The sequence below is a fragment of the Empidonax traillii genome, unplaced genomic scaffold (assembly GCF_003031625.1).
Source record: "Empidonax traillii isolate 1590-97213 ecotype Southwest subspecies unplaced genomic scaffold, ASM303162v1 scaffold139:size1643147, whole genome shotgun sequence".
NCBI lineage: Eukaryota > Metazoa > Chordata > Aves > Passeriformes > Tyrannidae > Empidonax > Empidonax traillii.
The window spans coordinates 323,714-351,268 of NW_020955332.1; the positions used below are offsets into that span (position 1 = coordinate 323,714).

General features: G+C 39.3%; 1 protein-coding gene across 4 annotated transcripts in view; it reads right to left on the reverse strand.

Annotated features, from left to right (window-relative positions):
- KCNQ5 (potassium voltage-gated channel subfamily Q member 5) overlaps positions 1 to 27,555 on the reverse strand; it is a 275,042-nt gene that overhangs the window by 26,578 nt on the left and 220,909 nt on the right. The window contains exons 4-10 of one of the 4 annotated variants that reach the window (XM_027884188.1): positions 21,199 to 21,374; positions 20,634 to 20,759; positions 12,963 to 13,073; positions 10,936 to 11,031; positions 7,574 to 7,668; positions 6,003 to 6,029; positions 2,205 to 2,261 (exon numbers count right to left, since the gene is read on the reverse strand). In XM_027884188.1, coding sequence (XP_027739989.1) covers positions 2,205 to 2,261; positions 6,003 to 6,029; positions 7,574 to 7,668; positions 10,936 to 11,031; positions 12,963 to 13,073; positions 20,634 to 20,759; positions 21,199 to 21,374 — 688 coding nt within the window. Of the gene's footprint in view, positions 1 to 2,204; positions 2,262 to 6,002; positions 6,030 to 7,573; positions 7,669 to 7,809; positions 7,899 to 10,935; positions 11,032 to 12,962; positions 13,074 to 20,633; positions 20,760 to 21,198; positions 21,375 to 27,555 lie in introns of all 4 variants that reach the window. The other 3 variants (XM_027884186.1, XM_027884187.1, XM_027884190.1) reach the window with 3 other exon arrangements.

Genomic DNA, 27,555 nt, shown 5'->3' on the forward strand with positions numbered 1-27,555 from the left:
AATCAGTAGCCACTGAAGTCTTTACGGCCCTTTATTCTGACTTAATGCTGTCCAGTACATGCTAAAAATCCTTCACCTCTTTTTTTTCAGGACCTAGCCTATTATAATTTTTGTCTCTCACCTTTTAATGTTACATGGTATCCAAAGGAAATCCCTTGAATTAATGTAAAACCTGTTAATGGGCATTGGAAATTCACATATCCCCATAAGTTGTCTCAAATTTGAAGTTGAATGTTTGTCCAAAAGGCAAAATTATGAGAAAGAATCAGGAAAATGAAATTACTCAAGTTCCCAAATCAAACATAAGTGACAATGATCTGAGAGATCCACAGCTGTCTCCAGTCTTCCCTGGCAATGGGAAGAATTGGACCTATCACTCCTCTATTGTTGCAGGTTGCAAGTAGTGGAATGCATTCATATTGATAACACTGGAGCTTTGAAGCATCTTTTAGTGGAGATCAATTACAACTGGCAGCTGTGGGAAAGCAAGCAAACTACTTTTCTCTATTCGTTTGCCTTCTGGAAGGCCAGTTGCAGGGTTTTACTACTCATTCCTTCTGTTGTACGCCTGAGCCATTCACTTCCCTGTGAAAGCAAACGACTTTCTTTCTGTCATTTCTTCTTTTTTAAATTCTGCCTTTCCCACCTTTGATTTATGAGGGAATAGGTGTTTAGGGACACTAGAGGTCACTGTAGCTTCACTGCAGGAGGAACGAACGCTGATGGTCCAAATGATTAGACTGTGTGAGATCTTCTTTTAAATAACAAATGCCTACGAACTTTTGCTTGCTCTGTCCTCCACGGACCATCTTACTGTACTTCTTTTTGTTGATTGAGCATCTCTTTCCCTCCCAGTCCCACTCTCCCATTTCCCTGACCATCTTCCTACATATCTGGTCAAGTTTAACTTCTGCTTTCCTTCAGCCTCAGACCTGCAACACTACTGCTGGCTACTAGACACAGTTTACAACTTATTGTTCAGCTTTTCATACTGAGACAGCTGGTGGTAGCAGAAATAGGAAAAAATTGGAATGAATGGAGAGCCTGAGGGTGAGGGAGTATGCTTTGGGTCTCAAGACAGAAGCTAAAACTGCCAGAAGTTATCACCATTGTAAAACAACAGTAAGCAGGTGTACAGGCAAATTTCCAGCATCCAATAAATACAGGTGTTGATTTTTACCAAGCCTGACTGAAATTAGGCTAAGCTGAACAAATGCAAATGCAATAGATAGTACAGTGAGACCCGAAGTTCAAATGTTCAAGACTTCACCACCAGTCTCGAGCTAGGACCATGAACTCAAGAAATGTAGTGTAATATCTCATACCTTCAATGAGTAATAACAAGAATTTTGGGTCATAATGTCTTATAGCTCAATTGTCAAACAGAAAAAAATAAATGGTATTGAGTTTTATGCGGTTTTTTTTTCCTTTTTCAGAACAGTTTCCAGAAGAAGAGAAATTATTTTTTTATCTTCATTTTTTATAATGTGTTTGCACTTCCATTGTTTTTTACATTATTTTTAAAAAATAAGAAAAAATGTAATCAGCTTGAGATACAAATCATGGGTTTCTTCCCATAAGATCCATTCATCTAGGAATTATCATTTTTGGTAAGAGACACAATTTCCACAGAATTCAGCTGAAGCAAATGGTTGATTTCACATGCATTCCTCTACCTTCCAGAACAGGATGCAGGCACAACTTCCTCAGGCTGTGTCCAAGGGGATTCTTCTCAACAACAATTCCATATTTTGACTCTTGTAATTGCCTAGCATTAATATTCCCCACTAATTACTTGATAGAGAACTCAACTGCCATGGTCATAAAAGTCCTCTTGGACTTGGGGAAATGTCTTTATGCAAATATTCAACCCCACTTTTAGATCCCTGCAACATAATGCATTCCAGAAGTCGAAGTCTCAAGCAGAGAAGAGGAACACGGCTTGGTGAAACCACAGCGTGCTGTGCAGTGCAATTGTCTGACTGGATGAGTTTTAAAGAACTCGTATCATTGCCATTGTGTTAATGGCATTGCAGGCAACAAGCAACAAGGGATTTACAAGCACTTAAAGAGAAATAAATTAAGAAACATTGTTTGGAGAAGTAAGGAACTTTAAAGTGCTAAGGAGGGGAAATAAATGAATCATGCACCTGATGTTAGCTGGCATTCTCAAACATCATATGAATAGGCAGGATGCTGAATACCTATGTTTCCGAGGGGTGTACATCCTGAAGAGCTTCTGTTTATTACTACAAAGCTCACTAGGAGTGAGGGGAGATAGAGGACCATGTTACAAAGCATTCCAGTGCTAGGTAAGGGGTTAGGCTTTCCACCTCAAGTTAGATTATGCATCATTGGCAGTTTTCTTTTTTATATGGTACATGCAGAGTGTTTATATAAAATCTACTTTTAGAAACAGATACGGTATAGGAGGTGGAGAGAATTCCAGAGTATCATTTGTTTCTCACAGAACAGGGGTGACTTTTCAACCCAAGCTCCTATATTGGCAAAACTTCTCCTTATTGCATCAGAGAGAGCTGTCTGAATAAGGAATTAATATTCAGGTTCATGGGTCACAACACTAGATGGGTGACATTCATCCTTTGCAGACATTCAGTGCATGTCCTACACATAGCCTAAGGCTCCTCATGTTCTGAGGATGTCAAAAGATTGATCAGTCTTTATCTAGTTTCCTGCACAGAAACAATTTCATCTGTGTTGTATAACTGAACAGAAATAAATATTTGTGTTCAGTGTATGGATTCGTAGATATTGAGAATTTAACATATAGGCTTTTGCAACAACTTGCAGAACTCTAGAACCGATTATAGAAATATCTCATTTACAGTGTGGATACACCAGAGAGCTTGTCTACCAATACTCTGACAAATCATTAATTAGAATATTTGTGTGTAATATTTTGGGAAATACAACATACATATTTTAATTAAAATCGATGTGAGGCTACATCCTCATAAGCACAGCTCTGACAACTCAAATGCACGGCAACAATTGGTTACCTAATAAAAGACTGTAGGTCTATGTGTGAAAAACGCAAGAATTAATCTCTGTAAATAGAAGTCAGTCTGGTAGGAAAGAAAGTAACTTTTATTTAAAGCAATAAAAGTTTTTCTCTGCTGTTAAAATAATAAAGTAGAGAGAAAGAAATCCAATGCACTGCTTGTGCAAACACATCTTCATTTAAAGAGTGAAACAAGCAGCTTGCTTAGTTCACATAGCATCCCATTCATTAGCATTGCAGGAAGAAACAAATTAAATAGTTGAGAACAGCTCTCTCAAAGTACATTGCAGCAGTTTGTATTTACATTTTTGACACAAAGGACCACATACACCACATATATTTTCAGTGATACAAAAGTACAGTAATATGTAAGCATAAGAATGATAAACAGCCACTGACAAAAAGCAACTTTTTTAAAGGCACAGAGTGGTCTGTAGGGTTTTTACTGTAGACCAGGATCTCGGGAGCTAACTAGATCATTTTTGCACGTACACTAATTTGCAGCAGTGTACATATTAGTTAGGAGTTTCTGAAGGGACAAACACCTTGGGAAGTGCTGGTTTCTGCACCCAGAATGGGGCAATAATGGATGTGTGTACAGACTGGGGAATGAGATGCTGGAAAGCAGTGCCACAGAAAGGGACCTGGGGGTCCTGGTTGATGACAGGTTGAATATGAGTCAGCAGTGCCCTGGCAGCCAGGAGGGCCAGCCGTGTCCTGGGGGGCATCAGGCAAAGCATCACCAGCCAGCTGAGGGAGGGGATTGTCCTGCTCTGCTCTGCAGTGGGTCAGCCTCACCTTCAATGTTGTGGTAGTTTTGGGCACCACAATATAAGAAGGATATTAAGCTCTTAGAGAGCATCCAAAGGAGGGCAATGAAGATGGTGAAGGGTCTTGAGGGGAAGCTGTATGTGGAGTGGCTGAGGTCTGTTCAGTGGCTGTTCAGTCTGGAGAAGAGGAGACTGAGGGGAGACTTCATTGCAGTTACAACTCTGTTGTGAGGGGAAGAGGAGGGGCAGACACTGATCTCTTCTCTGGTGAGCAGTGACAGGACCCAAGGGAATGGCCTGAAGTTGTGTCAGAGAACGTTTAGGTTGGATATTAGAAAAAAGTTCTTCACCCAGAGTGGGGTTGGGTACTGGAACAGGCTCCTCAGGGAAGTGGTCACAGCACCAAGTCTAACAGAGTTCAAGAAATTTTTGGGTGACACTCTTAGGCACATGGTGTGACTTTTGGGGATGGTCCTGTGCAGGCACAGGAGTTGGACTCAATGATCCTTGTGGGTCCCCTCCAACTCATCATATTCTGTGGTTCTGTGATCATCCAGTCAGTGAAAATAAAGTGAAAAAATCTGACTAAATCACTGACTTCTCTTAAAGCCACAACAGTTATCACTAATATAGAACATGAATTATGACCATGTTTTGACAACTGGATGTTTGGTTTGGATCTAGCTTCCAGTTACTGTAGGTAAATTTCTCTCTTTAAGTGCTCATAGGTACAACTGGTAACAGCCTTGCCCCTCTGCAAAAGTCACAGTTTTAGGGGAATGTACTCATTTACTGCCAACTTCAGCTTCGCCTTTCAAAAAAATCAATTTTAAATGTTGCTGTTGAAAGAGTGGGAAATACAGCTAGTGAGTGCACAAAGTTTGGATCCAGCTGTAATAATTTAAAGAGATCAATATGTTGCTAGCAAGCTTATGGAGGTTATGTATATGAAAAGTCACAGAACTGACATAGCAAATCCTGTCCCCTTGAGTCACTATGACACTAACAGCAGATGCATGCACTGTGAGGAAGAGGATGGAGTCAAGTGCCAGAGAAGCCACCTGGAAATGTGAAGATTTTAATCCCTGACTGAATAACCCAGAAGTTTGCGAACCACAGTGCAACTCTAGGGTGCATTATTTTGGGGATTCATGTGTAACCAAGATTTTTTTCTTGGCTTTTCAGCGTTTTATGCTGGTAGGCAAACTCTGCTATTCCCTGAGCATGCTGATACCGCAGTGCCAGCTGCCAAATACCTGCTGATTCCCATCCCTAGTGAGTTTCTAAGATAGAGTAATTTCTCTTGTAACCCTTGAGTCCTTTCCTGTCCCTAAGGGTTTGGGCTATCAGTACAGCAAAGACCAGCATTCTCTCCAACTGCCTTAGGATGTGCAATTCCAGGGCTTTATTTACCTGGTAAGGATAGCCCTGCCAAGGCTTGCCTGTGCCTGCTGTAGGCATCCAGTCCTCAGCTGGCATCTAGGCTGGGTGCAAACCCTCCTGCCCTCCCAGCCATCAGCAGTGGTTCTTGCTTTAGGAGACACACCAGGCTGCCTCCTCTACCTGAACTGCGCCGTGTGAGAGTGCAAACCGTGCAGCCAGGAGCAGGTGAGCCACTGCAGTCCTGCTTTCCCCCCACCTGCCATGTCCCAAAACACTCCTTAAGAGAGGATGACAGAAAAGTTAGGAAACATGGAGTCACGGTACTGAGGAAGCACTGAGGATACTCATGCAGGGCAGCACAGACTCTTGCCAAAGTGACATCCAACCAGCCCTGTTGGAGGGTCCTTCCCCTGCAGTGGAGGGCTGGTGGGCTTGTTCACAAAGCCAAACTAAGCTATACGTCTGTGATTCCTGGAAAGGAATCATTGATTTCATGGCAGAAGCTGGGGCTGTGTCCTTGCCCAGGCACTGGGTCTGGGGAGGCTGCTCCACTGGTTGCTCTGCCACTGTTCAACCTGAGCCCCTCAAAGTTAAAACATGGGAATAGAAATGTAAAAAACAGCCTAGTTTTTCCACACATAAACTGGGACAAAGAAGCAAATTTCAGCAGCATTAGTATATTTACATGAGTTTAAAAAACCCCCACTTTTTGATTGTTATCTATCAACAGTTACAGTTCACTGAACCTATTATACAAACTCTGAGACATCTAAAAGCCATTAGAAAGCAGCAGTTTCACAGATAAAAGAAATAAAGGAACTACAAACCTGCTAGAAGATTCCCCTTGTTCTTTTCTTCAGGTCAGGGAGTGGGAGGGAAAAACATAATTGTTATGCAGATAGTAATCACACTACTTAGTTACAGATAATGTTAGATATACGATAAATGTAAATGGGTACGTTAATTGGCGTACAACACACACATAACATTGCAACCACAAAAACATTCAAGCAAGACTCATAACTACAATGTTTCCGGAAAAGAAAATTTTAGTAGTTTTAACACATGCATAACATGCTTAGTACATACCACTGCAGACTGAGTTGGCAAAGCACTTAGGCAAAATGCATTGCTGACACATATATAACAGAAAGCTGTAGGTTCTTTTTAGATAAAGTTATTTCTGGTAAATAAAAAGGTTTAATTTTATGATAGCATGGCAATATGCTTATTTAAAATAACATGTAGATACAGTTTTGAGGGACAGTCATTTTTTAGAATGTTTTATCTGGGATACAGCTTCATTATTTATGTAAATCTATATCCATCCATTTATACCAATGTTGCCTTCAACCTGTCTGTATATGTAAGAAAATCAATATTCCATGTAACTTTTAATCTAAAAGCTCCTTTTAGTTTAGAGAATTTTGGAATTATAGTTATGGTAATGGATTACTTACGGCTCTGTTCTTGTCAACTCTTTGAAATTCAAAGATCAGCTTTAGATACCCAGCCAAACTTCCTTTTGGCTGAGCTTTTTGGCACACAATTACCTTTTAACTGTCATGTGGATGTTCATCACCCAGCTTTGAGAGAAACCACTAATTCTCTTGCACTGTCTGCAATAACAACAGTTAGGATGCTTATCAGAGCTTTCCCATAAGGCTCTCGTGCTCTCCTTTTTTATTTTTATCAAGTATCTTTTACTTCCTGATCTGTGCCCTATATTGAATCAGTCAACTCACTACCTTCTGCTAAATCTTCTACTGAATTATTGAAAAGTCTTGGGCAGCCAGTGCTCTGTGAATTCTCACCCAAAGTAGGATATCAAATACTTCCTGTCTGCCAAACTGTGGCATCAGGTCTTTTGAGTCATCTTCCACTGGCTGTGTGTATTAATGAATATATATTTTAACCTAAGGAAATACTAAATATATCAGACATTATGACAAAAAGAAGCATATTTCCCAGTGCATTCACCTCCAGAATACCACAAGGTACTCTTCCTTTGGAAAGGTAGATCAGTAGCTATAGCCTTTTACAGAGGCACTGGCATAAACATACCATTGAATCAAGGATCAAGCTCTGCATCAAAGTTAATATTTTCCTTCTTAAAGATAATTTGGAACAGGGTGAAACATTAACCTTGAGGCCCAAGTGGCTTTTTGGGAAAATGTTTCTAATGTCTGTGCATTTCTTCGATGAATGGCAATGATTTGTATTTGTCCCACTATCCTAGGCTCCTAGATAATATTGATTTCATTTGTTGGTTGAAATTTTTAATGAGAGGGCTCGAGAGGATTTAAGAAAACAAACCGAGACAAAACAGACAAACACTAGTTCTCTATAAGCTTGAACAAACATCAAGAACAGCACCAGCTGCCATATTTGTACCTACTTTGTAGGGCTGCAGGTATGCAAGGCCTTCAAATGAGGCTTCCAGGTAGCAATGGAAACTGATTTCTCATCAGCAGCATAACTACGCCATACACACTACGTGCAGGATATGTGGTAAAAAAAAGAAAGAAAAAACAAGGCAAGAGGGAGCAGGGGATGAAACAAAAAATTGAAAAGCAGATTAGTCACCAATACAAGTTATGTCTTTCTCTTATCATTCATAGCACTGATACATGCCTGAGGGGAGGAAGAATACTTTCATAATATCGCCAGGTGGCTGTCAGGTTTGTTCGGCTGGCATCAGTAGAATAAAACCGCCAGGAAGCCTGGTATGGGGAAACAATAGAAAAGCACAGAGGAACCAAGAAAATGAAGTGACAATGCCACCTCACTGACTACAGAGCGAGGGGATATTGCTCAGATTGGAATGTGCTCTGTTAGGTTGATTCAGCAAGTACCAGTAAAAACATACCAAAAGTTTTGTGAATCACAATACACTTTACAGGTGAGGTAAGATTTACTGGCTCCATGAAAGCACCAGAAGATATAAAGGTACTCAGAAAAGCATTGCAGGGATTTATTTGTGACAAGTCCATAGGGGATACCCACACAAACATGCAGTCTGAGGTAAAGAAAGTGTCATAATACATTCTGCAAATTATCATGAAAACCAGGCAAAAACTACTTAGAAGAAAAGAGAAGCCTTTTCTGTGGTTTGAAACACTCCTAAATGTTTAAAACCACAAAATTAATAATTTCAAAGGTGAGGAACCAAAGCAATAGCATTGAAAATGTATCCACTGCTCTAGATTTATATCTGTGTATAGATAGTAAGACAGACCCTCCGTTCCACAAGCTGGAACACCTTCCCTGATGTTAGCATAACTATATTAATTTGTACTAGCTAAGGATCTGTGCTTCCTGTATATTTTCAACCATTATATGTCATCTAGGTATTCTTAAAAGGAAACTAATACCCTGTGTTTTCCCATTACATATCTACCAGAAACATACCTAGTCTTCATCTACAGATGGAGAACCTGTCACTCACTTTGTAACTTGCTTAGTTCGTTGATCATTCCCACTGTCAAAAATGTCAGCATTATTTTTAATTTGAAAGTAATTGATTTTGCCTTATATCCAGAGTTACTTGCTATGTTTCTGCCTGCTACATTTAACAGTCCAGTAGGTTCCAGGACTTCCTCTCTGGAATTATGTTAAAATAATTCTCACATTGACTATTTCTTATAAGCTAAAGAATTGAGAAATGTATATCCATATGAAACATTTTCTACAGCTATCTTTAGGTCAGGTAAAGGCTCTGGCAAACAGTCTATCTGTGGCAACAGAAGAGTTAGTACAGACTAATTCTACAGAGTAACTGATTAGAAAATAGACATTATCCTGATAAGATTTTGACACTGATTTCCATAGTAGTTCATTATCAATATCAGAACAGACAATTTACAAAAACCTGGGCACCATTACAGTACACAATGATGTGCAGTTGAGACACATCCAGCATTTATGAACACAAAATTTTCTCCAGTACTTGACTCATTTTCTTCCAATGTTTTATTTGCTTTCTTCAATATTCCAGTCTCACTTACAAACTTCAGATGCTGAATTGATAGGTAGTATAATAATATGAGCATCATCATACACTGCAGTGGTAATAACAGCTTTCTTCTTGTTATGTTTGTGGTTCTGTATCTAAGGACTGCAATAAAACCAGGTGGAGGAACATACTGGGAACTTGTATGAAGCTCTTGACCCTCATTTCCTGCTCTTTCTCCTCTGTGTTTCTTGTGCGTCATCAAATCCTTTCCGGTGACACTAATACTGGGATAGAGGCGTCTTGTAATAATATGAATTCACTGTTTCTAGATCAAGTTTTGTATTTGTTGTATTAAGACATTTGGTAGGAATCATTTCACCCTAAAGTCACCCAGGTCATCTCTGGTTTTATTCCTATGTGCCTGTCCTCATATTTCCTATTCTGCCAGCCTTGTTCCATCCTCAAATACATCTAGCAACAATATTATATTAATTTTTGGATCACTGAAAGTGGTAAACATGTAACTGAACATGTAAGTGCTGAACAGCCTTCATCGTGGGATCCCACAACAGATGTTTTCCTTTCGCAATGATTTTGCCTGTTGGGAGTCACTCTCTGAAATCAGTCAGATATCTACTGGTAATCTATTTAGCATGCTGTTTTACTAATATAATCTTACTAATACATAAATAAAATAATAAGAATAGCCACATTCAAAACCTTAATCTATTATATGTTTCCTTTGGCAACCAAACTTGGAAGAAGTAGATTAGAATACATGTGTTAGAAAGTACTTTAGAAGTCATTCTAAAGTACAATAGACACAAAAGGAGTGGACTTATTTTTCTTAATTATTCTAACAAATATTAAATAATAAATATTTATTATTTAATAAATTGAACAGTAACAATGGAAAACATTTATTAACTAGGAAAGCTTCAAAGACAGTCTGGTATCTATCATGTACTTAACATGGATCTCTAGCATATTCATGCTCAGCTTCTCTTTTTGGACTTATTATTTCAAAATTAAAAGCCATATAAAAAATAAACAGGACTCTAGAAGATTATTTCCCTCCTTTTTTTTTTTCCTCAGTGCATCAAGCAGAGTAAAGCTTGGTGCAAAATCATTCTTTAGAGGATTTTCTCATTTTTAACTGGGACTGTAAGTTAGGGAAAAAACCTATGCAAAACAGCTGCTTAACACATATCATGCCACTTTTTGTTGATCTGCACCATCATGTCAATACTGGAGCTGAAACAACTTCCCAGAATTTCGGATATTTTCTAATTGTTATTGCCTACATTTCCATCTTCAGAATTGACTAATAGTGAAAGCAATTCTCTGTGCAGGACACTTTTTGTCTTCGCCAAGTATATCACTCACTGGAACACTCTAAAGCCTGTAGTAAATAAATGTTAGCTTAATATAGGCAAGAGTGCTGCACTGTCAGTTGGATTGTCTAAGGATCAACTCTCTTTTCCCAAATAATCTTCTAACTGCAGGAATGCATTTGTCATCCTTGCCTTTGTTTCTTCAACATGAAGAGAAGAACTTGAAAACTACACTTAAAAATGCTATATACAGTTGGACTTGATGATCTTACAAGTCTTTTCCAACTTAAATGATTCTATGATTCTGTGCAGAATTATGGAACACATAGCAGTCACTAAACACAGTTATTTCATGAAACTAACCAATATGTTAAACTTCATTTCCACAAAACTTTCTAAATTGGAACAATAAGACTTGCTCCAATTTGCACTTTAAATCACATGCTATTTTTTTGGTGGTTTCATATTTACCTGAATTAGACTTGCAGCTGGATTCCTTCTTTTCTCAAAGTGTTTCTGACGATGCTGCTCCTGCACTTTCAATGCGAATCCTGAGCCAAGGATGCCCTGCAATACAGTATGTAATTTATCAGTGTGTAGGTAGTTTTTCAACAAATATACATCATTAATTACAAAGATTTTACGAAGATGTTATACCATATGATTGCTTCAGATAATACATTTATGACAGTATATGACAGTATAAGGCCCCAATATAAGGCACCAGTGCCCCTGCCGTGATGCAGCAGGAGACTCCTTATGTAACATCTGTGGCACTACCAATGACCAGACATCCCAACCACTACCTGGGTTTGTGCTACACTACGTTTCTGCAATTTTAAAGGCCATGGAGATAGATGTAGATAAGTATTTATAAAATCAAGCAGGAATACTCAGCGGAACTTAAGTCAGGAATGATGAAATGACCAGCTGGCAGATGCACCAGATATATGCAGTCCATATCTGCAGTACTCATTATAATCTTTGATTTTAGAAAAGTTAAAAAATGCTTTCCTTAACAGATTAAGACCATTTTTTTTCACTCTTTCTCATCTAAATAGTGCCCACAGTTCATTCTATAGGCTACGAAAAAAAAGTTGATTATGAAACTTCTCTCACTGCAGCCTTTTTACCTTTGAGAAAGATAAATTTGACTCCTGCTGAACAGATCCAAAGGCTGAGAGTGTTTTCCTCCTTGACTTGCAAGGAGTGTAATAATTTTGCTGGGGTATGTCTGCATTATAAGGAAGAATATTTCCACTTGATTCTTAGTCAGAATAATATACTATCAGAAGTGCATAAGTTTCACACATACCTCTTGTTTTACAGACAGATTCAGCACAGAAGTGTTTATAAGGAAAATTATTATCTGTACATAGATATGACATGAAGAACAAAAGTTCTGGCATCTCTAATATGGGTTATTCATCTTTTCATTGTAGTGCTGCTAAGACTAACTTTCTTGTTAGTGGTGACTAGGTGACAAAAGGAATTAATTACAGTAGGAGTCAATAAATGTCAAATAGTCACAAACAGGTAATGTATTATTATTATTATAATCATAATGCATTGTAGTATGCCAAAGATACTGAAATGCTATACCTAGAGTAAGAAATAAATGCAGTGCACCAGATGATTTAATGCTATTGGCAAATGCTGACTTTTAATCTTGGTTTGTCTACATGGTTGAAAACAGACATGTTTTATAGTGATCTATAGATAATGTATCTGAATATTAAAATATTAGAACGCGTTACACTGGAGACAATACAAAAAATACAAATGTCACTTCTCAATTCACAGTTATTCAATAACAATTTTAAAAAGAAAGGAAATTCACTCAAAGAAATGAGAAGTTATTTCTGAAGCTACACTATATTTTAGTCATTAGATGGTTCTCATTTCCATTAAAGTGTCTTGAACATTGATAAAAACAACATAAACAAACTGTAATGTTTATTTAGAATCATTCAGAGAAAGTGATAGTTGCATTTTTTACATTCAACAATATTAACTTTAATTGATTTAAAGCTGTCTTCTACTCTCTGTTGCTAGCCTGAACATGGTCAACCAAGACAAGCTATTGGAAATATCTCACTTTTTATTTTTTCAGTATAATCTAACTCAGAAAAACATGTAATCTACTTTTGGTTTGGTTTTGTTTTGAAAAAAATGAAAGAAAATTATTAATATATAATGCACAATTCATAAAAAAAGGAAACTATTTTCAACCTTACACAATAGTATGCAACCTAATTTAGGAACATTCCCTAGTTTTGTCCATGACAGAGAAACTGAAAAACCGAAAGTAAAGCAGCAACAACACCAGACCTTTTGTTTGGATTTTGGGTAGCAATTCACTAGTGTTGTCACAGAGTAAAAAGCCTTAAACAGTTGCTCTTCACGTAGACAGCTTCCTTCAGCTTTTTGTGTCATAGCAGTGGCAGGAGCTACAGAAGTTTCTATTATCTTCTTACAGATTTTATAGGCATACTCACAGCAGGTAGTGCAAAGAAAGAAATGCCAAGTAGAGCAAATCCGGCGGAAAGCAACCTTCCAAGCCAAGTAAGAGGAGTTTTGTCTCCGTAACCAATGGTTGTCAATGTGATCTAAAAAGAAGTTAATGAACATTGTGGTTTACCAGAAGTCACTGACAGATTAGTTGTAGATTATTTACATTGCATGAAGCAGCATTTCCACTAAATAATTCAAGACATATTAAATATGTAATTGTTTCTATAAAACCCAAACATAAATAAATTAATATTAGGACATTTTGCTATGAAAACTTGAAATTGTTTATGATTGAATAAAACTGAAATAAATAATAACTGTGAGAAAAACAAATAAGCAATAAATAAGTGAACCCCCCCCCCCAAACCAGAAAGTCTTGAGCACAAATTTGAGGGAAAAGAAGGGAAATTATGTAAGTTGGGCAGAAAAAAAGGGTTCTTTTCCATGGATGTAAAGGAGTTTCACCTGTTTTCTGCAGGGAAATATAACTATGTATTTGCACAACTACACAAATATAAATTACAAAGAGATCATACTGGAAAAATACAGTAGGGAGGAAGTGGATGCTTGCAGATGATATAAAGTCAAAGGAACTGCAAGAAGCAGCTGCATTTTTTACAAGCCCATCAGTACAATTTGAAGTGTATTATCTTTTGAAACACAAAAAAACCTAATCAAAATGTGGGAGGAACTTTAAGAAGTTCCTGGTCCTTTCTCCTTCCTTCTGACAGGGTTTGATACACCTGTATCACTCCTGACATTAAGCTCCAAAGGTTAATACTCAGCAACGATGCAAAGGTACCTCGGGCTGCTGGAGCACGTAAGCTCAGACCTACCTGGACAGAGGTCAAAGAGAAAGGGAAGGCACCTCTAACCCCTTCATATGGTGAGTATAACTAGAGGCTCAGCACACAGATGCTTCAAAAGCAGTTCTGTGGAAGCCAGCACCCCTGCTGCGCAGCATCAGTGCAGTCCATGGCAGATTTTAGTACAGGTGGGAGGGCTTGCTGCATGGGGCTTGTTGACCACAGGTCACTAGCAATGTGGCAGATGCCATTGACATAATGGTGGATGGGTGTGGCTCACTGAGAGTATCTCGAAGGCAAAAGATTAGGGCTTCGTGTGTGTGTGTGTGTGTGTGTGTGTGTGTGTGTGTGTGTGGCTGAGGATCTTCCCTGACCCAAGGAATTGTCCTGCAGGCTACTCTTATCCTGGGAGGCACATCAGTCCCAAACCTGTGGACTGGGTTGGTGGGAGAAAGTTGAGTCTCTGTGCTTCCACCCTGGGGAGTTTGGGCTCACATGGCTGCCTAGCATGGGCGGCTGGAGGAGGTGTGGGCAGAGCAGAGGATTTCCGAAGGCTGAGTGGGAGGCTGCAGAGCGTGTGCTCAGGCAATGGCACAAGATGTTAAAAGACAAAGATAGACAACAGTAGGCTGAATGCCAAGGACTCCAGGGCCTGTTATTAGGGGGAACATGTGCATGGTGAATTATTTTACATCGTGTACCAAATGTGGGCAAGTTCAGGCTTAGCAAATATTCTGGCAGCAATGAATTCTTCAGGAAATTGCCTTCTAGAGACATTATTTTGCTTCCAGCTTCCTCAAAGTTCATTCCTAGGCAAGATGGCCAAAACAATTCTATTTAATGTCAGGGTCACCACGGGACAAAAGAAGGAAAGTCTTTTGGAAGTAATTAGATTTCAACTATTTAGGACTCTGTAGATAGTAAACAGTGCTTTTAATTGCTCCCATTGTTGGGAACAAGCTGCGGGTGTAATTTACCCTGAGAAAGCCAGACACTAAGAGTGAGAGAGATGAATTCAGGCTGCTGCAGCTGAAATTTCAAGTGGTTATCAAGTCTCAAGTTTTGTAATGATAGACTGGTCACAGACACATGACCTTGCATGAGTATCAGGTCTTGCTCTCCTTCCTTGCTCTTCTTTGCTTCCCTGCCCCTTCCCCTGTTCCTGGTTTTTACTGGACTCTTTGGTGAGCCAGTGCCACCCAGGAAGGGGGAGAGAATGATCCACATTTCTGGGTGGTTTGCTTCTGCTGCTTTGGTGAGTTGTGTCAGCTCATGGATGTGCAAACAAGCTCCAGAGACTACACAAGGCAGCGAGTGACTGAGATGGAGCAATAAGGAGGAAGGGATATGAGAATGCAGATCCCTCATTTCTGGCAGATGTGAGCTGATGAAGCCATGCACTTGGCCTGGCAGAGGGGCTTGATTTGGTTTTCTGTTGTTTCCTGAAGAAGATAATCACAGCTCTTCACATCACAGGACAACTGCAAAACAGTTTGAGGCTATTAAGAGCCCAAAAGTAGTGAAGCACTTGAACAAATTAATCCCTGAATAAAACTTCCTCAAAATTTGTTTCCAAGCCAGTCATTGCCAAGCAGTTTGGAGCTCTGGAATAAGCCCACTATCTTGGCTTCTGTCCAGCTCCCTATCTCTGCCAGACGCTGGAAAGTACAGAGATGTCTCCTGCCTGAGCTAAAGAGAAGGAAACAGAACCAAGTGTCATCTGCACATTAATGATATTGCCATCAAACTGTATTCCAAAGAAGTAAAAGATAAACTTGAACCTTTGGGACCTGACATCTGAGAGTGATCCAAAACCAGGAGCAGTCACACAGACTGTGTGTCTGGAATTTCTCCAAAGAAAATAACAAGATCATATTAAAGCCTTTCCCCCAAATCTTCTAGGTACTAAGTACTTAATGGTATCAGTCTGTGATAAAGAATATCAGTTGGTTCTTGCTCACTTCGAGTGGTTTTATCTCAGGGAGGTCTTTACATGGGTGTATAGGTGTCAGCACTGTGCTGTACTGTCTTACCCAACACTGAACAAATGGGTTAGATCTTCATTTTATACTCCTCCTATCATAGAAATAAGAAAATGTTTATCCGGACAACTTCAGGGTCAAGTTCAGGAATCTCTGCATCTTTGTAAGTGTTGGAAGTGAATGACTAAACCAATGGCCAGGCCCTGATTGGCATAATCCTACGATTAAATTAACTATATAGTATGTGGAAAACTACTTGTTGTGAAACCATGACATGAAATTTCCAGACACTGCTGTGAGAGGCAGACAGAAGTTACAGCTAGCATTGTGGGGGAAGGCTGGATCTCACAGGTGGGTAAGAGAGAAGTGACCAAAAGTCAAAGATGGCTAGAGGAAAGCTTTGGTGACTTTTCAGGGATTACAATCTTGCAAGGACAATAGCACAATAGGACTGCATCAGAGGTACCATACACAGCCCAGAGTGACTAGGGAACAGAATTACAAAATCTGTAGTAGCAAACTTGTGAGGGTAGTTAGAGACATGCTGTTTATTTGAGAGACTTGATCAAAAGAAGCAAAAAAAAAATAATAAAAAAAGAGAAGATACAGTAAAAGAAATAACAATGTGTGTAAATCATGTCTTTCTGGAGACAACCGCTGAGCAACTCCATGTCTAATCACCACAGCCTAAACCAGGAAAATAAACCAAACCTTTTAGAGCATATTTGTAGATTAATTTTGCTCAACATGAAAAATAAAATGCTTAGGCATTTAGCACGATCTGGTCATCGCAACATGCACAAAGGAAAAAGAGACTCCTCCAGCAGGTAACTCATCCTGTATTAAAGTGTAGCACTTGGGCTTGCCTGAAAACAAATGTCTAGTACCACCTGAGATATCCTAGGACATCTGTAGAGGGACCACCTACAGGAGAGGCAGCAGACTCTCCAACAGATCTTTGATGGTACTGTATGCTTATGTTTAGTCACCTGAATCACACTCCTGCGTGGTTAAGTGAGCTAGCTGGGTCCTGTCTTTTAAATCAGATGCAAACCACTTCATTTTGGTTACTTCTCTAAATGAGGTGTCTGGACAGACCAGCCAAGGCAGGCACTGTCTCCTGGTCAGGCTCAAAACTCACAATGATGATAGAATTTCTGTTATCTCATTGCTGGAGCTAATAAATATGCTAATATAAGTGAGGTAATATAATAATGGATGCCATTTTATAACTTAGATGACTTCAATTAGATGAGAAAGGACCCAGGAGGCCATCTTCTATGCTTATATTTCTTTCTGATGTCATTTTATGTTCTCCTAACAGAACCTACCTTTTGAATCTTTACCTGACATCACTTAACTGAAAAAAATGTAGTTTGCTCATGCTATCATTACATTAAATGGGAAAAGTGTCATCAATATAAACTCAAATGAGTTAGTCATTGTGACAATATTATTCATTGTAATACGCTCTGTTCACCAACAAGTCACTGTTGTGTGCCAGAGCCATTCTGTATTCCAACTGAAGCCACTGGATACTACTAGAAAATAAAGGTTTATTAAGACAAATTTTGTCAAATGTGTAAGAGAGATAGGAATCTTAATTGCATTGCATTTGCAGCTAAAACTAATTAGTGTACAACCTAGATGTCATTATGAGCATACACAGTTCTAGTTAACACTAGAGTTTCTCCAAAAACCATGCACGGTTTGTTTTGAAACACTTAAGTTTTTTTGATTGACCTTTTGTTCCCATATAGTCAGGTTATTTTCTTCTGTCAAATGAATATACCCTGTCTGCCAAAGCAAATTTTGAACTTGAGCTCTTTGTATAACACTCACCGTTGGGTACTGCTGTGTAAGGCAGTGCTGTGGGGACCCCAACTACAAGAATATTCACACTAGCAATACTAGCATGATGTTTAAATTGCAGGTTGCACACTACAGTATGCAATTGCAAATGCATTGGAGTATTCATATGTAAATTGGGAAGCCCTATCCTGCCTTTCATTTCAATGTAAAAAATATGGGCTTCAGAAATGGAGTCAGTGAAATGACCATAGCAAAGTATGGCCCTCAAATAATCCGAATTCGTGAATGGGTTAATTGCAGCATGCCGGGGCTGATCCTGTAAGGAGGGTTATAGTGCCTCTAAAAGCTTGAAATTTAAGGCAACTATTTGTGCCTGACTTCAATATTGTCTTTACTTTCTTGTACCTTTGCCATGACAGAATTCATTCCAGCATTTGGTAGATAATCTGTGGTTTATGTTAGAAAAACTTTTGCAAATAAACAAACCAATGAGACAAAGCATTGATTTCCCCTAGAATGCCACACAATCTGACCTTTTCAAAAATCTTCATGTGGGTTACTCTGGCAGTAAAAACAACCATGACTAAGAAGCACATTATGCATTTCCCACATACTGTTTTACATATTATACAAAAAATACTATTATTAAAGTGGCAAAAATAACAGGTAAGGAGAACATTGATTTCCAGTAACTTTGTGCACTTGCTTAAGTGCATTAAAAATTTAAATGTATCCATGTCATACACTGGGGAAAGAAGAAAAGATATAGAAGTGTACAATATATATTGTTTGCAGGGGTTTTTATTACAATTTGTTGTTTTTCCTGCTGAAATCTAGACAAGATTCCTATTTTCTCAGTTGCACTACTTATATAACCTATGAGTCATACATTTTCACTTCATAGTGCACAAAATATTTTAAGTACGACTTTATACAATGTTTATTTCCTAGCAGGGTTTTTCCTTAAAAAATAGCAGTCAGCAGGTAGCGCAGAAGCAAATTCTAAAATAAAGATCTTGTTCCTGCTGCTAGAGCTGCTCAGGGAGAAGGATCTGGATCTAACATAAGCCTAAGTCAGATGTCAGAGTGGAAGTCTGAGTTTGCTGGGAATTTCTCATTCCTTGTGCATATGTTTTCCCCCATCATTCCCTGCTAGCAGGTGGGTACAATCCTCTGCTCAGTCCAAACTTCCTGCCTATGCAGAGCTAAGTCACACGTGGTCTTGCAGAGAGGCAGAGGGTGTTTTCCAGGGAATCAAATGTCTGAAAACATCCATTCCCAAAATGGTGCATTGCCACAGGAGCATTTCTTGCAGGACAACATCCCCACTGCCATCCCCAAAGGGGCAATGGCGTTTTCAGACTGCCAGCGCCAGGGTACCCTTTAGTGAGGACACAAGCATGCCAAGCCAGATGCTTCACAACTGTGTCAATACAGGAAGGTTAGAAAGTTTTAAGGCAAATCTAGATCTTTTGAAGAAAAGTAAACCAAAATAAATTACAGTGTTGCAACTGAAGGCAAAACCTTCTCTCATTGCTTTAACCAATATGAATTTTACATGTGTTTGGACTACAGGATAAAATATGTATTTTATCATAGATCTGCCTTGATGCTCCAAAGCAACGATTTTCAGGAAAAAATACTTTGGTATATTTTCAAATGCACAAATAAGACTTACTAGGTCTGGCTTTTCCAAGCTCCCAATTTTTGCACTGATAACACAGAAATACAGTCTCTAGGGAAGACATGCAACAAATGACTAGCCCTTAGATAAACAAATTTCAACAACTACCCTTATTAATGGTAAGTGACCTTGATCTTAGCTGAAAATGTAGAAAAAACTTCTTAAAAATATTTCACAACAGTTTGGAAAGTTGTGTCTTTTTCACAGTGCATGGGTGCATGCTCTGAATCTGCAGATGGTAGTGTCTAGATGAAATCTTTTCACTAGAAGGTCTGAGGTGAGAAAGTTCCATCTGTGCATCCTTATGATGAGAAAAGGTAGCAGAGACTGGTTCAGGTCTTGCACTTATTCCAGGAAAACTAATGAGTGTTCCAGGTTATTAGGTTATTTAGCTAGGTTCAGCACTAATTAACAGGTATCATTTCACTACCCAGACATTCTCAGAGCACAATGTGTTTGTTCTACTGCATCAGAAGGAAAAGAAAAGCCATTTTATACTGGCTGACAATAACTCTGCTGTAGGTTATTTGGGGTCAGATTTCTTAAGCTGCCTAAGTAATTCTCACACAGTACAGGAATCTGGATCACTACAGGGCATTCCTAAGCAAAAAACCCTACACATTATGAAATTTAAAAAAATAAGAAAATAAACCCTTCAGACCTAGCCTTTTGTTGTTCATTTAAATCCTAGTTTATTTAGCCATATAAGCATTCATATAATCCTCCATCTTTCAGAAAAGCAGTCAGGCATGTACTTAGATACCATCTAAGTAAGAAGTACTAAGTCAGAATCCAGAGTAAAACCAGATGATTTGATAGTTAAACATGATGTCAAGTAAATCAGGCTTTTATACCTGTAAAAAATAACATTGCTAAACCAGAATGGGCATATTCTTGCTTTTTGTACTCAAAGTACAGAGGAAGGAGAAGTAACATCTTTCTAAGGGTACTGATGATATTCTCCCTTTCACCACAAAGCCAAAGATTTTTTTCCCACTTTCTCTCCTGACACTTGTTCCTCTTCCTCACTGCAGCTTACAGCTCTCTGATGTGTATCAAAGCAGATCTTTGTGGGGCCATATTACAAATTATATTACTGAAAGGCTGAGGGTTAAAAAGTACAATGCATTCTTCTCTTGAAGGTTTTGTGGTCTGGTTTGCAGCAGAAACACACAAACAGCTGTTCTGCAGGATGGGCTGAAATCTGTCGATGTACAAATGAATAGCTGGAGGAGGGATTTTCTCAGACAAGTTTTTTTGCCAGCAAAAATAATTTACCAAAGAGCGCACTAAGTCAAAGTCTTCAGCAGGTGAAATTCACGGCACTTTAGCATACTGGTTAAAGAGTTACTGTTATTTTTCTGTACTTACTGTGCCCCACCAGAGAGCATCTGCATATGTGGAGAATTGGGTATTTGCATCTTTTTCCACCAGATAAACCAGGAAAGATGAAAAGATGAGTACCAAAAATCCTATGTACCAGGCTGTGATTAATTCCTAGATAAAAGAAAACAGACATCAATATCCACTAAGACTAAACAGAATGGCATCTTAAGGAAGACATATTTAAAAGATCTCCCTCTATATATTTTTTTGGCATTTGTGCAGTTAAAAGTCAAGTGGTTCCCTATGGCTACAAATTTTCTCTGAAAGTGGACTGGATCTACTCCTATGGTTTGACGCTTCAGCAACTTCACCAACAAATAACAAATTACAACTGCATATCAAGGACAACATTTTCAAGATATCCTAAAAACTGTTAGCATTAAACATGGCCTGATGTATTTGTGCTAGTTCACATTAAAATGGATGTTATTTCAGAAAATTTTTGATATTCTACTAAAAACTGAAAAATGTTTATTTCCTTGGCCTCTTGTTGAAAATCACATCAAGTGAAGATGTCAACCAGACAAAATTAGTATCTAGGGTTACATACCTTGCTATGTGCATAAACTACTGAACCTAATAATTTCCAAGTGCCTCCTCTTCGGTCCATACGCACCATACGAAGGATCTGTAGGAAACGAAGACTTCTCAGTGCTGATGTTGCAAAAATGTTACCCTGAGTTTTTGCAGAAACAACTGCTATTGAAGCGATGAGAACAATGATGTCTGAAAGAAATACATTACAGAAAACATTAATATCCAAGTATCAATAAATAGCACTTATATGTACATGAGCTGAATGAAGGAGCTGAATGAAAAGAGAGACTCTTGTAGTGGGTGGAAATCCAAAGCCCAGATTCCTGTTTGAGGTAGGGATGTGAGGTCAGGGCTGGTGTCAAAAACTACCTTGGGAGCCTCCAGGCTGAAAACTAAGGGTAGTAATTTTCAAAACAAAACATGGATAAGAGGAGCAGTGTTGAAGAAACATCATGTAGGTGCTTTGAAACCTCACGTAGCAAACTGTACAAGTCAGTAGATGGATTAGAACTTTTCCAGTTTATATATCTCCCCATAACAACTTTCCTATCAAAAGCCAAAAAAGAAAAGTAAACTAAGAAAATAACAGAGCAGCCTCAGAGGTGAGTGTCCAGTGGAATTAGACTTACAAGCACAGTACTAATTTCCTATGAGAACAGACACTAGGTGGTTGAGGCATGTAGTTTCTGGACTGAACTCCCCTGATGTACTAATTCCTGGAAGGGAGGAAATACAGCACTGGGTACTCAGAAGCATTCTTTTAGCTGGCAGCCTGGAAAGTTTGTTGAAGCTCAGCAAGTGTTAGAATTTATTTCTTTGGGTCACAGATTCAGACTGTAAGAGAAACTCTGGTGTGCATGAGCTAATCTGCCAGCTGCCCTTGGAGCCAGAACAGCACTTAAGGGGAGATGAGGAGAAGCAGCAGAGTGATGGAACACGGATGTTGTGAGAAGGCATAATATTCTTTTATGACGATTGGGGTGGACAAACTGGTGTGCACAGAGTGGGAAAACACAGAACAAGCTCTTTGTTACTTCCTCACTTCAAGATTAATTTCCTAACCATCTTCAAAAGCTTAAAGAGCCTTTGTAAGAAATACCTTTGGGTTTCTTATTGTACGTTTCTACGCAAGGAAAATCTAAACCCATGTCTGCCAGTGAAAAACTGGAAGCAAGTTCTTGCTGATATGAGTTTTCCTTCTTTTGTCCTGGGTATAAACACTCATCTTGTCCCAAGCATAGCTCCTACAACTCAAGAATAACTCAGTAAGTGAAACTCCCCTCCTCCACAGGCAAGCAGTGAAAGACTATACTTACAGATAGGAGACCCTTATCTTAGCCTGTCCCAGCACAGCAGGAAATAGTTTTTGTTCATTTTGCTCAGCCACCGAAGGAAGCTGAGGTCCAAATACCTTTCCTTGCCTGCAAACATACGGGGTTTCTCTGAACTCACCTATGGATGGCTTGTCCTCTTATTACAATGCCAAGGGTACTGAAAACCTCTACCTGCGGTTTAAAGATTGTTTGATTAAATTGTGGAAATTTTTTGTCACAAGGGGCTAGAAATTTATGTAGGTTTAAATCCAGTTGGACAATCTCATGGGAGAAGATTTAATCCTGGGTTAATTAATACCAAAAGCCCACTTCTTGTTCAGGACGTCTCTGAGTAGCAGGTTTTTGGAAGCTGAGGGACTCTTGCGGAGAAATATCACTGTATGTTTGCCCTGCTTGTGTAATCTTCCCTGACTGTTCACCGTTGCCTGGTTGCACATACTGTGTTGGGGTAGGCTGACCTTCTGCCTGTCTTAAACTGACATTTTAAAATATCTTTGGCTACTACATAGGTGAATCCTAGGTGGCTACTATAAAATTGGCTACCAAAAACACTGGAGTTGCTTCTAGATGTAAATCTAACAAGTTCAGAGATGAAGAAGAGCCAGAAATGGATAAAGGATCCTGGGGTGTCTCTGCGCAGTACAAGTCTCAAGAGCACAACAACCAGATGCAGGAGGTCTTGGTGAGAATTCAGAAATAGGAAAATTGACCAGGAAAAGTTAAAGACATCACAAATTCTGATGGAGATCAGAAAAATAGATGGGATGGGATTGAACTCCATGTGAAGACATTTAAATTTAGACATCTACATGTGAAGCAGGTGTTTAAACTCCCCATGCAGCACAAGGTAATCAACTCAACTGAGAGAGGTGCAGCTAATCCTCAGGAGGGCTCCTGCTGTCTGCTCAGCTGCCTCATGCTCTAGGCTTGGTACAAAAAAGGCTTGATTCAGCTGCCCAAATTGATTTGTTCAGTGCCATTTGAGATGCCTTAAGGTATCTGAGACATCTCCTAGATCTGGCAGCTATGCTCTTGGACCTGGGAAAGCTGTACTCTTCAGGAGAAGTCGCTGGAGAGCAAGGAATATCATGTAACAGGGGACACCTCTATGTACTCTGCTGAATTAAGCCCTAGATCTCAATTGACTACACTGGAAGTATAGACACTTAGCCCACATATACCCACCTAAAAGCAAACCTCTATATTTAGTTGTGTTTATTTGTATCCAAGGCTCACATACAGTGTGCTGGAATGCCTTGAACAGTACAGACTGTGCAGAAGAAGCAGCGTCCCTGGTGACTAACATGATGGCAGGGTGATCTTGACTTGTCCTATGCAGGTCTAAGTGAAGCAGCAATGTAATATTCACTTTTATTTAGTGTTGACTGGCCAGACATCACTATGAAAGCAGCATGCATTCCTGCAAATAATTCGTAGAACTTAAAAAAAAAAAAGGTCACCCAAATATTATGAATTATGGATTTGGTCCAGAAATTATTAAAGTGCTTACTGGTGGTTTTGGTTAGCCTGAACTAATTCCAACAGGGCATTTTTAAGCAAAATCAGTAACTTGCACCTGACCTTATTCCTACTTATTTAGGAGCTCTGACAGTTTTCTTCATAAAATAGTTTTATGGAGGCCCTCCACTGCAAAAGATTCAAATTAATTCAGTCTTGCCAGCAGCACACAGTATCTACCCTGCACTGCCGGGAGCCCTCTGCCCCACCAAGGGTCTCAATTCCCTTCTGACCACGAGGGACAAAGTCAACAGTAGCATAGCTCTCTTTCACCTTCTTAAAAGCCTTGGTCCAAAGAAGTTATTTATTTGTGTATACCCTCCTGTCCAGAGGGTAGAGATGAGACTCTCCCTAAAGGGAGGAAAGGCTGAGGAAAGAGGGGAGGCGAAAATGCACTGGAACTTATTTGAAAAACAGTTGAAGGGAAGACAACCTCCCCTGGCTGCTGGAGGTTTTTCACACCTTGCTCTCTCATAGTCTTCAACTCTCCACAGCCCCAACCCCCACCAACACCCCATCCCTAACTCCTCAGGTTGGAAATAGGGAAGGAAAGAGTGTGTCTATCATCTAAGTCAGCCCTCCCTGGCTGTGTTTCCCTAGGAAGCAGGGAAGGCAGGCGGGCACATTATTTCAGTGGAGTTTAACTTGTTAGGAACAGGTGTAAGATAAATCAAAACAAACCCTTTTTGGAATGGAATCAAAGTCCAAAGAAAAGTTTGTAACAACTGAAAGTCACTTCTGAGTATGTTAAACTTTCTTGATTTTCTTATCTAAACACAGCCTGGAAAAAAAGTTAAGTACTTTATGGTTTTCTCCCTGCCACATTTTTATATAGTATGCCTCAGGTGGCATTTGCCCTCTTTTAAATCAAAAGAGTAAAATACTATTCTGAACTTTCTTTTGTATTCCATATGAATTTAACTAAAACCTCCATGGTATTTCTGTACTTTAAGGAGGCTTTACCAAACTTTATCAACATTCTTCTCTTTATCTTTTAGTGGTAAAAAGTGGGAAAAGAGGTAGAATTAAACAGTAACATTTCAATTAATTTAGTGGGGCCTCAATTTTCACTCTGTATCTTTCTGCAAAGCACCAGAGAAATTTTGGATGTGAGAATGAGTAATGGGCAATATAATTCCAAACTTCTCTGTGGTTTCTCATTATCAGACAGAGGTTTCTGAGGCACATTTACCCCTTTTTTTTTTCTTTTTCCAAGCTAATATGTTGTGTATGATCTTCCAAAACCTTAAATGTCTTTAGCCATGATGATGATTTTATTCACTCTTTTGAAATATCTCTTGTATTTTTATCCTTGTAGATAACATCCTATCTCGTTAACTCCAGTCTGAGATTTCAAATCCTCTCAGTAGCTTTTGCAGTGTTCAATTTTGAACATCTCATTTCAAATTAAATTTCAAACCATTAATTCTTTCGCTTCAGACATTTCACCTAGTAACACTCCAGAAATGCTGAGATTACATGAAAGTTTTGTGAATAGTAACTTAAAAAGGCTTTTTTTAGTCAACGACTATGTTAACAACAGGGTCCTCTCACAAAAAATAAAAAAAGATGAACTCAGAACTCATGTGTGTAACTGATTACACATATATTGTCCTATCTCACTAAAATAGTACATATAAGTAAAGACAAGTAACTGAACCTGAGTAATGCAACTACCTGAAACTTGAATAATTCATGCAAGATTTGTCAGCCTGAGTTCTCCAAATTCACAGATGAAAGCCACTGTTGGGCTGCCCTAGTCTGCTCAAGCTCCATCAGAAATTCTGGATTGCTTGTGTTACTGATGAAGGCTCAGTTGGCATTTCTAAGCTGTAAGCACTTCTAATGGGAACTCTGTGACTGAGAGATTGATAATGGTAGAAAAGGAGGCATCACAAATCCTCACAAGAGATCGTTTTACTTCTAATTACTTTTCCAATGCAACTTTCCTACTATGAACTTTTGGGATGCCATGAGATTTTACAGTATTCAAAGGTATCATGTGAATGGATCCAGTTATACAAATAAAGGGAGAACACAAAAGTTTTATTTGGATGTTGTGAAACATCTCAAAGCCTTGATGTGCCACCAGAACAATCTCTAAAATTACAGAAATGAAGGTCAAGATGACTTTTTACAAGGGCATGTAATGATAGAACAAGGGGGAATGGCCCCTGTAAACAAGTGTCAGTTTACAGAATCACAGAATATGCCAAGTTGGAAGAGATCCACAAGAATCACTGAGTCCAACACCTGTGCCTGCACAGGACCATCCCCAAGAATCACACCATATGCCTGAGAGTATCATCTTAAAGCTTCTTGAACTCTGGCAAGCTTGGTGATGTGACCACTTCCCTGGGGAGCCTGTTCCAGTGTATAACCACCCTCTGGGTGAAGAATATTTTTCTAATATCCAACCTAAACCTCCTCTGACACAACTTCAGGCCATTCCCTAAGGTCCTGTCATTGGTCACTACAGAGAAGAGATCAGTGCCTGTCCCTCCTCTTCCCCTTACAGGGAAGTTGTAAGTGTAATGGGGTCTCCCCTCAGTCTCCTGTTGTCCAGGCTGAACAGAACAAGTGACCTCAGCCACTCCTCATACGGCTTCCCCTCAATGCCCTTCACCATCTTTTTTGCCCTCCTTTGGACACTCTCTAAGAGCTTAATATCTTTCTGTCAGAGACTGAAACAGTTAATGATTTACACATTCTAGGATCACCAGGTGACTTTTGCAGGCTGGGAAGAAGAAGTGACTGCTCACCCAGCAGGACCCCTGCCAGTGCTGCTGAGGGGCTGAGTCCTGAAAAGGTGGGAAGAGCTGTTTTTGCCATGCCTTTCATGTGAACTCTGCGCATGTGGCCTGGGCTGTCAGAGACATTGGAGGCTCGTGGCATGGCCTCTCAAAGCCCACCACCCTGCCAATCCCAAAAGGCAGGAAAAACCCTTTTACCATGACCCTCACAGCAACTCTGCACATGCCCAGGAGATGTTGGAGGCTTGTGGCATGGCCTGTGTCACTATCCGTGGTAAAACTCCCCACCTCGAGGAGGTACAAGGCGTTTCCACCTGAGCTGCAACTGTATAACAACTCATAACTTCTGTAAGTGTGTGGGCTTCCCTCCCCCACCCCCAACAGATCAAGACCACCACTTCAACTAATAGACATGGATGCTGCAACTACCAAGTTTCATCGCCGGACCCTCTTGGCGGTGACTATATACATTTTTCCACTATTATCCTTACCCTTACTCTTATTCTGTCTTTCCCTTTCTCTCCTTTACGCATTTTCCTCAAAGGTTATCTTTATGCCATATTGCTATAGATGATAGATATAGATGATGACACCCAAAATGACGACATACCTGTTTACCTTTGAAACAAAATTGTTCTAAAATAAACCTTATGTATATACATTTTCAAACTCTGATTATTCAGCTATTAATGGAAAGATATTAAGAAAGTGTTGTGACCTGCCCCAGAAAAGGGTGTCACAACCACCTGGGATAACCCAGGTTCT